The sequence below is a fragment of the Electrophorus electricus genome, chromosome 18 (assembly GCF_013358815.1).
Source record: "Electrophorus electricus isolate fEleEle1 chromosome 18, fEleEle1.pri, whole genome shotgun sequence".
Taxonomy (NCBI): domain Eukaryota; kingdom Metazoa; phylum Chordata; class Actinopteri; order Gymnotiformes; family Gymnotidae; genus Electrophorus; species Electrophorus electricus.
In genome coordinates this window covers 9,294,751-9,308,665 of record NC_049552.1, presented here as the reverse complement: position 1 = coordinate 9,308,665, position 13,915 = coordinate 9,294,751, and the positions used below count along the sequence as shown (strand labels likewise).

The 13,915-nt window shown below is 38.9% G+C and overlaps 1 protein-coding gene across 2 annotated transcripts in view; it reads left to right on the top strand.

The window, feature by feature from the left end:
• syn1 (synapsin I) overlaps positions 1-10,864 on the top strand; it is a 30,998-nt gene extending 20,134 nt beyond the window's left edge. Inside the window, exons 8-13 of one of the 2 annotated variants that reach the window (XM_035536423.1) lie at positions 4,823-4,897; positions 5,521-5,623; positions 5,721-5,852; positions 6,459-6,540; positions 6,953-7,541; positions 8,217-10,864. In XM_035536423.1, coding sequence (XP_035392316.1) covers positions 4,823-4,897; positions 5,521-5,623; positions 5,721-5,852; positions 6,459-6,540; positions 6,953-7,541; positions 8,217-8,247 — 1,012 coding nt within the window. In that variant the 3' untranslated portion in view covers positions 8,248-10,864. Of the gene's footprint in view, positions 1-4,822; positions 4,898-5,520; positions 5,624-5,720; positions 5,853-6,458; positions 6,541-6,952; positions 7,542-8,178 lie in introns of both variants that reach the window. The other variant, XM_035536422.1, reaches the window with a different exon arrangement.
• The last annotated feature ends 3,051 nt before the right edge of the window (positions 10,865-13,915 follow it).

The following is a 13,915-nucleotide window of genomic DNA, read 5'->3' as shown; positions in this document are numbered from 1 at the left end:
TTGATACCTATGGTACCTCAGCCCATTTTATTATTTAATGCATTATCTTATTTTTATTGTTGTTACTCAATAAACATTAAATCAATGATAAAGCTTGTGGTCTCACAAACACGAGTCTCCAACTGAAGTATTTAATGAAATGAACAAAAAAAACGAAACTGAACATAAAACTGTTCTACTAATACGACCTACGAAGAGCCAGTGTAACATCAGTGACTGACTAAGGTCAAACAAACTAAACAAGCTTAAATAACAAACAAGTGGTATGTGCTGGACATCATTAACCACACCACCTGATGGAGTGTTAAATAAAACATGAGTCAAAACAAACACAGGAATAACACAAACAAATGTCCATGTGCACCGATGGTTGCCGGTAGATAGCAACAGGGATGGGGTGACATGTTAAACAACTTGTGACTTCTATGAGTTAAGGCTGAAATAATATTTATTAAAATCAATAAAAATTTCCTGGAATCTGGGGAGGTGCCCAATTCATCTTAACAATATAATAATTTAATTTATTGAAATGTTACAGCTATAATACAGCTACAGTTACCTAGCTAGCCAGCAACAATCCATTATTCATTTCACACTGCTACTAGCCTAATGGCTACAGCTGTGGGTTTATATCCTGAAACAACTTATTTTCACGGTTCACTGGTCAATGCTGTTGCTGCTGAAGCTAAACTACTTTCAGTGGATGGTGGCTGAGGCTGACTCCTCTTGAAAACCATTTTTATGTCCATAGTTATCTATGGACACATGAAACATACATGCAAGGCAACAACTGCCCATGGCAATATCAGGGCAGACTTGTATTTGTGGATATTTTCTTAGAAAAAAAATTTTGCTCCACTGATTTGCTGGTCCAGTCAGAGTCACTGAACTTACACAAAGCTGAATTGTTCAAACAAACAAACAAAAATACGCCCTAAGATTGATTTGGGGTTTATGAGAAAACCTTCAGGTCTTGAACCTCAGAAGCCATTGCCTCACTCCACCTATGCATGCATGTTTGAAGTGGAAAGCAATATAGTTGTACCTGGATTACTTTTCAAGGTGAATTGTATTGGAATCTGACACAATTTCAGTGTGTTGTAAATGCAAAGCTCTATACAGTGTGAAAACAATATATTAGTTTTTGTCATTCTGTCATGTATTTTGCAATATAAACTGAAAATAATATGTGTCTATTGCATTTCATGGTTTTCCACTGTTGTAATTGCATTTCTGTTTGGCATGAAGAGGTCATACAAATTGGGGGGTTGTGGAGCAGAGTGCGGTTGAGCCCAGCTGAACTATTTGCAAATGAATGTCAAAGTACAGAAGTCCAGTGCATAGTCTGCTGCTTAGCGAGAGCCTTGTTTCAATAAGATAAGAGGTTCATCACTGTACTTAACCTCCAAGGGAGGATCAGACAGCTCTGGACTGGGCAGTAAAGTGTTAGTTTCTAGTGACCTTTCCTCCCTGACTCCACACTACATTTGCCCACTCTAATGATCTCACCTTACTACTACTGTGATGCATGCAGCATCAGTACAATGCAGTTGGTAGACAAAACATAACAAGCATTGTAACAAACAGCCCTGACAAACTGATGGTTTATTGTCATACTTGTTGGGTAAACTTGTTGGGAGAGGGAAAAGAAGTGGTAAGAGAAAACAGAAGCTCCCATGGCTTTCCCTTTGCCAGGTGTCAGAGATGCAAAGCAATGAATAAGTTCACTTACCTGGGTGCTGAGGTTGACAAGTTACTAAATCTACCTCAAAAGCTCCTTGAGCATATTGCAGAGACATTCACTGTGCTGGTGGTGTTGACCCAATAACCATCCCTGAGCAGCTAGAGAGTCTGGTAATGAACCAGAATATGCCAAAACATTAGTTATCTTCTGTCATGCATGGGAGTCCAAAGTGGAGTTGCTCAAAGATTAATTTAAACCTGGTTAAATATAGAAAAAAAGTGAAGTCAAAAGGCAGGCTAAGGTCATAAACAGGAGAACTAAACAGACTAGGCTGAGGCAAAACAAAAGAGCGAGAGAATCAGAGAAACTAGGCTTAAGGTCAAACCCAGAATGCAGAAACAAGCAGAGATGACAAAATGGCTTAGAAATAGTAGAAAACACTGAGCAAGACTTTGCAAAAGACAGGAAAACACAAAAGGCAGTCCGAGGAAACAAAATGCAGGTGTAATTGATAGCTTAGCAGTAGGGGATTGGGAATGAACAGGAAGATTATGGGGCATGTAGTCCATGGCAGTGAAATAGTATAAGTAAGCAAGCAAACCAAGTCATTTTTGCACACAGGCATGTTGCAAAATGTTTTATCTAGCATCAAATTAATTTGTTCGTAAACAAAGACTTGTAGAATTTGTGCTAGTGAGCTAATATCAATCAAAAAAATCTAAATTTATTTATATAGCACAACAGATGTTGTCACAAAGCAGCTTTACAAATGTCCAAGTCCAAGCCCCTACTGAGCAAGCCAAGGGCAACAGTGGCAAGGAAAAACTCCCTAGAGTATGAGCAAGAAACCTTGAGAGGAACCAAGATTCAAAAGGGGGCCTGTCCTCTTCTGGCTGACAATGGTCACCACAATAATAAAAATTAAGATTAAAAAAAAAAAAAAAAAAAAAAGCAATTAATGTATAGTTCAACTTTCTAGAGGTCCTAGTCTTGTCTCAAGGTGTGCATGTGTCCAAGACACATCCTGCAATAGAACGTTCATTAATGGCAACAGAGAAGTAGTTGGCTAGGGTGGCGGTGTGGTGGGCTACAGGCAGGTACATCAAGGGGTGGTGGGAGTCGCCATGGCAGCTGAGATGGGTAGAGGCTCAGTTACATCATGACATCAGGGGCAGGTGTACCTCGGCAGAAAGAAAAGACTAGATTAGGCATGTCCAGGTACGAGGGTGTGTAAACTATAATGTACAATGATGGACTCTGGCAGATCTAGCTATGGCAGCATAGCTAAAAGGATCGCGCCAGAAGGAACTACAGGCATGAGGGCAACCTGGAACATCAGCACTCCACTGCTTTCAATCAACTTGAGTGACACAAAGTTGGTGAAGTGACAGCATCATAACATCCCAATTTACCATAACTCTCAATACCCATGGACCCTCAGAACTACACCTTTACCTAAGATGGGAAGTAGTTAATAAAATAGGTTTTCAGCCTAGCCTTAAATATTGAGACTGTGTCTGAATCTCAAACATTTACAGGAAGGTTATTCTATAGTGTGGGAGCTTTTATAGGAAAAGCCTCTTTCCCCTGTGGTGGATTTTCTTATACTTGGTACTAGAAAAGAGGCTGCACCTTTTGATCTAAGCAGACATGGTGGATCGTAATGCACTAAGAGTTCTCTAAGGTACTGTGGGGCAAGTCCATTCAGTGCTTTATAGGTTATTAGAAGTATTTTATAATCAATATGAAATTTTACTGGGAGCCAATGTAAAGTAGCTAAGACGGGAGTAATGTGATCAAATTTTATAGTTCTAGTAAGAGCTATGGCTGCTGCATTTTGATCTAGCTGGAGCTTGTTTAGGCACTTAATGGTATAGCCAGATAGTAAGGCATTAGATTAGTCCAATCTTGAAGTGACAAATGCATGGACTAGCTTTTCTGCATCATGTGAGGAGAGCATGTTCCTAATCTTTGAAATGTTCCTAAGTTGGAGAAAGGCGGTTCTAGAAGTATTATTTATATAAGCTTCCAATGAGAGACTGGGATCTCTAAGAACTCCAATGTCTTTAAATGCTAGGGAAAATGGGAGACCACTGAGGTTCATTGAGTAATTAGACAGTGAGGGCCTAGCTGTCTCTGGGTTTAATAGAAGCACCTCTGTTTTCAACATCCAGTGTCTGATGTCCTTTATTCATTCATCAATAATACTAAGATGATATATGTCCTCTGGTTTGGCTGAGACATATATCTGAGTATCATCAGTGTAGCAGTGGAAACTGTTCCAATTAGGGCTGGTCCCCTAATCCCAACAACATTTTTGAGTCTATCTACTAAAATGTTGTGATCTATAGTGTCAAATGCTGCACTCAGATCAAGCAATATAAACAAAGAGACACAACCCTGGTCAGAAGCCAACAACAGATCATTAACTACTTTAATTAGTGCTGTTTCTATACTGTACTTAGGACTTAAGCCTGACTAAAAGTCTTCATGGATCTTGTTCCAATTCAGATATGATCTTAATTGCTGAGCTATAGCTTTTTCTAGGATCTTGGAAATAAATGGAAGGTGTAAGATCTGCCTGTAGTTTGACAGCTGACATGGGTCGAGATTAGAGTTTTTAATAAATAGTCTGACTACTACTAATTTGAATGATTTAGGAATGTAGCCAAGGGTCAAGGGGGAGTTTATTAAATTTAGGAATGGGTCAGTTTCTTCAGGTAGGATTTCCATAAGAAAGTGTGTGGGCAGTGAATCTAGTAAGCAAGTGGAGTAGTTTGAGCATGAGATCAGAGATGTAAATTCTGGCTCTTGGATATGTGTAAAGGATTCTAGAGTCATTTTTGGCTTGGTTGTTCTGATCTCTAAGTAGCTGCCAGATGTCATGTTAATGGTCTTAATGCTATTTCTAATGTTCTTAATTTTCTCATTAAAGAAATTCATGAACTCATTACTACTGTGTGGTGTTGTTTGCTGAGCATTGGTTTTATTCCTAGTTAGATGTAGAATTGTACTAAAAAGAAATCTAGGAATATTTTTGTTATTTTCTATAAGGGTCGAGAGAGAACCCGTTTAAGCAGTAATAAGTGCTTTTCTATACTTGAGAAGATACTTAATGTAAGATGTGTGGTTGAACAGGAGAACATCTATCTCTGGAAACTGGAAGACAAACACAGGATCAGCCATGTTGGAACAGGTAGCCATGTCTGATAGGTGAGATTCCCCTGCTGAGAGCTATTAATCTCCAAACACACACATACACAGGGCCATGTAGGTTTAGAAAAAAAACAACAAAAAAAACCAAACCCTCTCTCTCTCTCCCTCTCTCTCTCTCTCTCTCTCTATATATATAAATCTGTTTCAAGAAGGGTCAAATTATTGGCATGCATCAAGCAGAGACAACATCTAAGGAGATTGCTGATATATATATATATAATATATATATATATATATATATATATATATATCTCTCTCAATATCAGGTAGTGGCTCAAAGGAATGAGACTATAATGCACAAGTCAAAGACAAATGTCCATATTTTTTCATCTTAGCCATCTTAATTATGCCTTGATGTACATGGATCAGGCTCACCATGCGTATATACATGCTGTGTGTGTGTGCACGTGTTTGTGCGTGTGCGTGCGTCTGTGTGTGTGTGTGTGTGTGTGTGTGTGCGTGTGTGTGTTCTGTGTGTGTGTGTGTGTGTGTGTGTGTGTGTGTGTATACACACGCATATATATAAGACTTGTGCATTATAGTCTCATTCCTTTGAGCCACTACCTGGATTGATGCATTCTGTGCAAAGAAAACATATGTATTGCTTTTGATGCCTATAGGTATCGTAAGTGGGTAGACTGGTGTGCTGAGGTTTTTGGAGGACTGGATATATGTGCTGTTGAAGCATTACATGGCAAAGATGGGCGAGATCACATTATTGAGGTAAGGGCTTACTCAAAATTTAAGTCTTTAGAAAGAGTGAGTATGTGTTGTCCCTGTAAACATTGTACAAAGTGTTTTGTGTGTTTGTGTGTGCTAGGTGGTAGGATGTTCTTTGCCTCTGATTGGAGATCAGCAGGAAGAGGATCGGGCCTTGATTGCTGACCTGGTTGTGTCAAAAATGAACCAGGCTGTCCCAAAAACTTCAGTTCCCTCTCCAGTCCACTCTCAGGTTAAAAGAGAACACACAATCTCTAGCAACCTTTCATTCTGTTTCTTATACACATATTCTCAACATCTTGGCTGCTAAGATGTTTCATTAACATATCTATGACTGGGATGTATAAGTATAACTGGCTTCAGTGGCTATGTGTTTTGGGGGTATATGCAAAGATATAGAATATAACCTTTAGATACAATGGGGAAAATTAATAATAAACCTACCATGAAAATTATAGACTGTTCATGTCTTTGTGAGGGGGTAAACTTACAAAATCGGCAGAGGATCAAATAATTATTTTCCCCACTGTATAGAATATAGCTTTTAGATAATGAATATAACCTTTAGATATAAAATATAATATTTTGTTAACCATGGCCTTTTTTCCTCAGAACATATATTTTTTAGTACATCTATTTCATATTTAGGCCCACGTTTATTGGAAAGCATGCTCTTGCACACTCAGTTTGAACCTCTACACCCTAATTTGAACTTTCCTTACAAGCTCCTTAACTGTATTTTCTCCAAAGAATGTAGACTATATGTGAAATCTATAAACCATACCCTTCAGTAAAGTGTTACCAAACTCCTAGCTTTTTTGGTTTCTGCCGTTGTTAGGCTTCAGCCCAAAAAGTTATTTCACCTCAAGCCACCTCTCAATTCAAAGTTCCGCAAGCTCACCAGCGCCTCCCTCCACAAGGTAAGGAACCGCAGTGATGCACTGACAGGACTAGAGTGCTGCTATTAGATATTTGGCTGTTAGTGGGAAATAATAGTCAAATTATTTTGCCTAATGGTGTTTGTGTAAAACAATTAAAAATCATCCAGATTGAGAGCAATTATTGTTTTGGTTAGTTGACTACATTTGTGATAAGGGATTACATTTGGGATAAGTGATAAGATTTGTCAATCTGACTTTTTTGTTTGACCATTTCTTTTAATTTTATTGCTGGGTTAGGAGAGTAGTCAAAATATCCAACCAACAGTTGAAAATATCCAGCAAATAGCTGTCCTGTGATCATAAATTCATCACTGAATATCACAGATGTCAATTTTTCATGATGGATTTTGCCCAACATATTTAGGTCAAATTTCTTATTAATTTTTATCAGGTGGGCCACAGCAGGCACCTGGTGGTTCCTCTGACCACCAGAGACCTCTTTCCCAACAGCGTCCCTCTCCTCAGGGACAGCCACCTTGCCAGTCCCAGACTGCATCCAGTCCTAATTCACAGAATTCCCCAGCCCAGCAGACTAAACAATCCAACCTTGCCCAGCAACGGCCATCAAGCCAGGGGCCCCCAGGCCAGCAGAAGGCCCCCACATCCCAGGGCTCTTCAGTGCGTAGCTCTGGTGGTTCTCAGAAACCCCAACAAGGACCCATTCAGCAGCAGCAACAAAGACCACAGTCAGGAGGTCAGGGGCCTAAACCGGCTGGAGGTCTGCACCAGCAGAGGCCTCCACAACAGAAGCAAGGCCAGCCAATGAGGCAGGCTACCCAGGGGGGCCCTCAGCCAGGCCAACAGCAGAGAGGGCCACAGCAGGGTGTCTCCAAACCCCCTACTACCCAGCAGCCACGACCCTCTGCACAAGGGGGGCAGGGTGGACCTGGGGGGGTGCAGCCGCCAGTGCAGCAGAAACCGCAGCCTCCACAAAAGCCCAGTCCTGATCACCCAGCCCTGAGTGGATCCCCACAGCTCAAGTAAGGGTGCCTGACTATAGCTCTGCTACACTGTGCTAATTTAAAGTAAACCTTTAAATGCATGCATCATCATCTGAGGAGGAGGAGGATGAAGGACACAGCCACCATATATTAAAAGCACGGTGGAAGAATGAAGAGTACTATGCCAACAGCCTGCATGCTAAAATGTTCGTCATCCACCAGAATTTGTTTTCGCAAGAAACTGCATTTTTCTAAAATGCAACTTTGCACTTTACATCTTTACATCTTTACGTCTTTTTATACTTTTAAAGTGAGCATCATTTAATATTTCCAATTATTCCTCAATTAACTCCTGAGAATGTAGAGCCTGGTTAAAAAAATGCATACAATACTTGCATTATAATTTTTGGTACCTTTATTTAGATACATTTGAAAATATACCTTTCCACTTGGGATCCTGATTGAGGAATACTCAGACTGAATAAATGATGATAAAACCGTGCATGCTGTTACAATGGGATTTCATTTAGCATAATGTAAACAGTAAGAGCCAAAACGCCAATGGAGGGAAATGAGTCCATTCTCTACCCTACCCCTGTACAATCATCTTCATGGGTTTGTTGCATGATTTTAATAGCCTCTTCCTTTCCTTTATTGCCATTCTTTCTCTCTTTAGCAAATCCCAGTCTCTTACCAATACATTCAACATTCCAGAAATGCCAGCGGCCCCACGCTCAACTCTTAGTCAAGACGAGGTGAAAGCCGAGACCATCCGCAACCTGAGAAAATCCTTCGCCAGTCTCTTCTTAGTGGAATAGTCACACACACTCTCAACACACAATCACTCCAAGAAGACAGGCTTTGGAACAGAAAGACAGATGTTTAGATTGTTATGTACAGTCATATATTTACCCTTCATTTACTTAAAATACTTGCATCAACAGATATACACACATTTGAAGACCTGAAATGCATGGCTATATTCAGCTCACACAAAGGACCAAGGATATCAATGTCGTTTAGTATTTGCATGGATCATTGATAAGTGTACATCCGATGTAACATTTTAATTCAAGTCAATGTCTGCTCAAATAAAGATTCATAAGATCCTACACAGAGAAATTTTGCAACACACTCAAAGAATACAGCTAGGCAACGCACTTCATCTGTTTCTTCCAGAATCTTTTCCAGTTTATCTTCTGACCACACACACACAGGAGCAAAGCAATATCATGGATTATTCTGACACCATTTGAATGCTTTGGAGTTTTAAAGGCACTCTTTGCTGCCAAAAATCTTTTTTGGCGAAGGTAAGAGCTGAATTTCAGCAATTTTAGCAGATCTTGTTGGAAAATTCACATCTCTGCATCTCTGAGTACTTTATAGTCAGGGGCTTCATCTTGATTGGTTTTCATAGGAACACTGTGACCAAAAGATTAAATGCTGAAGAAATGCTGACACTTTGTATGTATGAGCACAGTTTGGGGTCTTTAGTAAGCCATTGTATCAATGTTAAACTAAATATTTAAAAATGGACAGGCTTTTGTCAAGTGTGAAACTAACCCTGCTGCTGTTAGCACTAGTAATGTCAGTGAAACTGCATGTCAAGGAACTTGTAGTCACACACATCCCTTCTAGCCCTTGCTTTTGTAATTGTTAATATGCATAGATAAAGTAGGTGTAGTCAAAAGTGTTTAATTTTTGTGACCAAGCTGTAGCTGCCTTCCCAATATTCCCTGTCCTGAAACATGTAGTTAATACACCAATTTAAACCCTAATCTGGTGAACATGCCTTAGAAAGAAAAAAATCACTCTTGTTCAATTGCACAGATCTCAGGGATGTTCTAGAGAGTCACAGATTAAAAAAGTGTCTATGATCTGGTCTTCCAATCCAATAGTTCATATATCACTGATTGATGATCTTGCAACTATGTTTGCAAGTAAACACTGTAATGTGTGAGAAAACGCATGGTTCAAAGCGCCGGATGGTTGAAGCATCTACAATATATGTCTCAAAAGAACACTGCACAGTGTTACACAAACTTAATATTGTGTCAGCCATTCTGAGACCCTGGACGTGGTTTTTGAGATTAGGCAGCGTCTTAAGTGCTGGTCTTTCTTATGGGGCCACAGTCAACAGGATGCAACAGCCAAGGAATGCTATTACTATAATGAATGTTCTTGCAGATTAAAACAATATCCTTCAAATAAAATGCCATAGGATTTAAAGAGCTTAAAGAGCTATCCAGTAACTGTAACAGGATTGCTCCATTTTCTCACATAGCTCTCTTGTTTCTGTAGCTGAAACTCATGTAGTAGGCCAAGGCCGTGTCTTCCATTAGTGGACTGAACACCAAGGTGATAACCCCAGTAAATCCCCAGTCCCTTCTCTGCTTCCTGCCACCAGCCTGTTGTGTATCCACGATGATTCCTTGTGCCAGTGATGCATTAGCTTGTAAATGTTGTACCGTAATCTGTCATTACCAAATGTAAGTGCTGTACAGATTGTCACAACAAATATGGCAAATGAGAAGTTTTCTTTTTGTCCATTAGAGTTGACTGTTACTAGTTAAATGTGTTAGTCAAGTTCTTGTAGAAGTCTTTTTAGAATTATTTGAGTTAGGTTTGTGAATTCATTTTTTCTTATTTCTTTTTCAAAGCATTTATTTTTAAATGATTTACATCACATACATAGTTTGAGGTTATTTTGCAGACAGTTTGTGATTGTTTTAAATATGTTCATATACATATGAAAATGAATTGTTTGGTTCGGCGACATTAAAGAGGTGTGTTAGATCAGATTCTATTGATTATTAACTGGTCTGTGTTCTAAAACAAAGGCATGTGAGCAGGTTTAAGTATGGCTTGGAGGGGCATATATTGATGCACTATATTCATCAGAATCATGTGATCAGTTGGTTCCTCTTTCATCCCTTTTCAATGTTTTAATGCTCAACTTCAGCTTGTGTTCCAAAACATTTGTTATGACTCTTAATATTTGTTTGTCATTCCATTTATACAATGCCTCATTGGAAAGTACATTTTACATATGGTGTTGTCTGTTATTAAAGTATATTTATTCAGCATTGTTAAGTTATTTGGGATGGTTTTATGCTGTATTGACTGGAATGTCTGTGAGATTTATTGTCTACTGATGCCTGTAAGTTAAACAAAGTAAAAAATATATGAAACAATTTAATATAGAGATATTAATGAATTTAATTACCATGGCAAAAATGACAAAACATTGTCTACTAGGCCTAATCATGCAACTTAGATGTTATTAATGTATCTTAATAATTGTGTGAAATGACTATGCTAACAAATTGTGCACATGTTCAATAAAGCAATGAAGCAACTAAGTGCCTTTTTTATCTTTGATTTTTTTAAAAGCACACAGGGAAAGATTAGGGTGTTTGGGCTTTGTAATGCTACAGACTGGAATCAGATGCCTGTAGATGTAAAATGAGAGCCTTTTATTACAAATGGGATATTCCAAAACCGAAGTCAAAAAACAGACTAGAGTCAAAAGCTAGAGTGAGCTTATACAATACATACAGATAAGATCACCTTTTGAATCTGAACAAATCAGCCTTAGGCTACTTAAATGCTGTGCATGTCTCCATGGCCTCCAATAAAATAAAATTAAATGGTTTACTTACTTCATTAATGTACAACTGAGTGCTGGCCATGGTGGCACTCAGTGAGATGTCCCTTTAGTTGGGATGTCCACAATGCAAGTTTAACTTGGCATTGTTGTTCCTAAATCCCCAATTAGCTAGGTTTAAAGTTTCAAATAGAAACTAAAAATGCAGACTTCAGAATTATTTGAAGAGAACAGCTGGCCCTTTATTGCAAGTTAAAGATAACATGCATTTGAGGCGTCCTCCGGAGAATGTCTGACAATTACACAAAGAACCCAAATTTTTAGAGATTTCAGGAGTGATTATGTATTCGCCCTGCCTTTTTTTTACATACTAGTGTTCCAAATCTCCACCAATATATCCAAAACATACATTAGTCAATATATGGAACTTGATATTCAATACCTATACTATTTGGAGCATAGTACCTTTACATTCCAAGAGAAGACTTCTCTTTTTTTTAAATGACTTAATCTTACATAAGGTTGTTTTTCTGTACAATCCTGTGCCTGGTAGAGACATGATGTGTCTTACACAGGGGTTTACTGAAGCCTACCCAGAATCCTTTGCATTTACATTTATCTGATTTTTTTTTTTATTCAAAGCAACTTACAATCATGGCTGAGTACAACTTGAGCAATTGAGGGTTTAGGGCATTGTTCAGGGGCCCAATAGTGGCAGCTTGTCAGTGGTGGGGCTTGAACTAGCAACCTCAGCATTTTATTACCTCAGTATTAACAACACTAATCATGTGTGACAGGTCTCTGTCAAATCAAATCAAATTTATTTATATAGTGCTTTTTAGAACAGATGTTGTCACAAAGCAGCATTACAAATGTCCAAGTCCAAGCCAGTGATCCAAGGGCAACAGTGGCAAAAAAAAAATTCCATAGAGCATGAGGAAGAAACCTTAAGAGGAGCCAAGACTCAAAGGGGGAGCCCATCCTCTGACCGACAATGGACACCACAATTGTAATAATATAGTCAATAAGGAACAGAATACATATCGAAAGAGAAAAATAAATAAATAATAAAATGGAAAAAATAAGCAATTAATTTCTAGTCTGGTTTTCTAAAAGTCCTAGTCTGGTCCTGATGGTGTACGCATGTCTGAAACCCATCCCGCACGAGAACGTCAATCAAGGGCAAGGGAGAAGTAGTTGGCTAGGGTGGAGGTGTGGTGGACTACAGCAGGGGACATCATGGGGTGGTGGGAGTAGCCATGGCAGCTGAAATGGGTTGAGGCTCAGTTACGTCATGACATCAGGGGTAGGTTTACATTGGCAAAAAGACAGAATAGTTTATTATGCATGTCCAAGTACAAGGGTGTGTAAATTAGGGAACTATAATGCGCAATGGTGGACTCTGGGAGATCTAGCTATGGCAGCATAGCTAAAAGGATAGAGCCAGATGGAACTACAGGCATGAGGACAACCTGGAACATCAGCATGCCACTGCTTTCAGTCAACTTGAGTGACACAAAGTTGGTGAAGTGACAGCTCTTTAGCCTGTGGTAGATATTCTTATACTTGGTACTAGAAAAGAGCCTGCACCTTTTGATCTAAGTAGACCTGGTGGATCGTAATGCACTAAGAGTTCTCTAAGGTGCTTTGTAAGTTATTAGAAGTATTTTATAATCAATATGAAATTTTACTGGGAGTCAATGTAAAGTAGCTAAGATTGGAGTAATGTGATCAAATTTTCTAGTTCTAGTAAGAGCTATGGCTGCTGCATTTTGATCTAGCTGGAGCTTGTTTAGGCACTTAATGGTATAGCCAGATAGTAAGGCATTAGAGTAGTCTAATCTTGAAGTGACAAATGCATGGACTAGCTTTTTTGCATCATGTGAGGAGAGCACGTTCCTAATCTTCTAAATGTTCCCAAGTTGGAGAAAGGCGGTTCTAGAAATATTATTTATATAAGCTTCCAATGAGAGACTGGGATCCCTAAGAACTCCAATATCTTTAACTGCTAGGGACGATGTGAGACTGAATGACTGACAAATTCTTCATGGATCTGGTTCCGATTCAGATATGAGCTTAATTGCTGAGCTACAGTTTTTTTCTAGGATCTTGGAAATAAATGGAAGGGGTGAGATCTGCCTGTAGTTTGACAGCTGACATGGGTCAAGATTAGAGTTTTTGATAAGTGGTCTGACTACTACTAATTTGAATGATTTAGGAATGTAGCCAAGGTTCAAGGGGGAGTTTATTAAATTTAGTAAAGATTCAATTACTTTAGGTAGGATTTTCATAAGAAAGTGTGTGGGCAGTAAATCTAGGAAGTGGAGAAGTTTGCGCACGAGATCAGCGATGTAAGTTCTGGCTCTTGGATACGTGTAAAGGATTCTAGAGTCATTTTTGGCTTGGTTGTTCTGATCTCTAAGTAGCTGCCAGATGTCATGTTAATAGTCTTAATGTTATCTTTAATGTGCTTACTTTTCATTGAAGAAAAAAAGGGTGGGGAGCAAATTTGGACGCATAAACTAGGTCCTATGGAGATGGCATACAGAGAGCTTGGAAGTCCTAGGTTGCATGGTTGCCCATCTGCAACATTTTTTACTGGCCAAGTTAGACCGTGAGCATTTTTTAACTGAAATGTCAAAGCACCAATCCAGGGGCAAACAAAGAAGACCAAACAAACTATATAATGTCAACTGGAGGATGTGATAAATAAGTGTAAGAGGTCACCTGCGTGATTTAAGCCTTTTTTTTTAGCGAAGATAGATTACTCCTTATTCTTCTGAAAAATATTGGTGTGGGAAGGTTG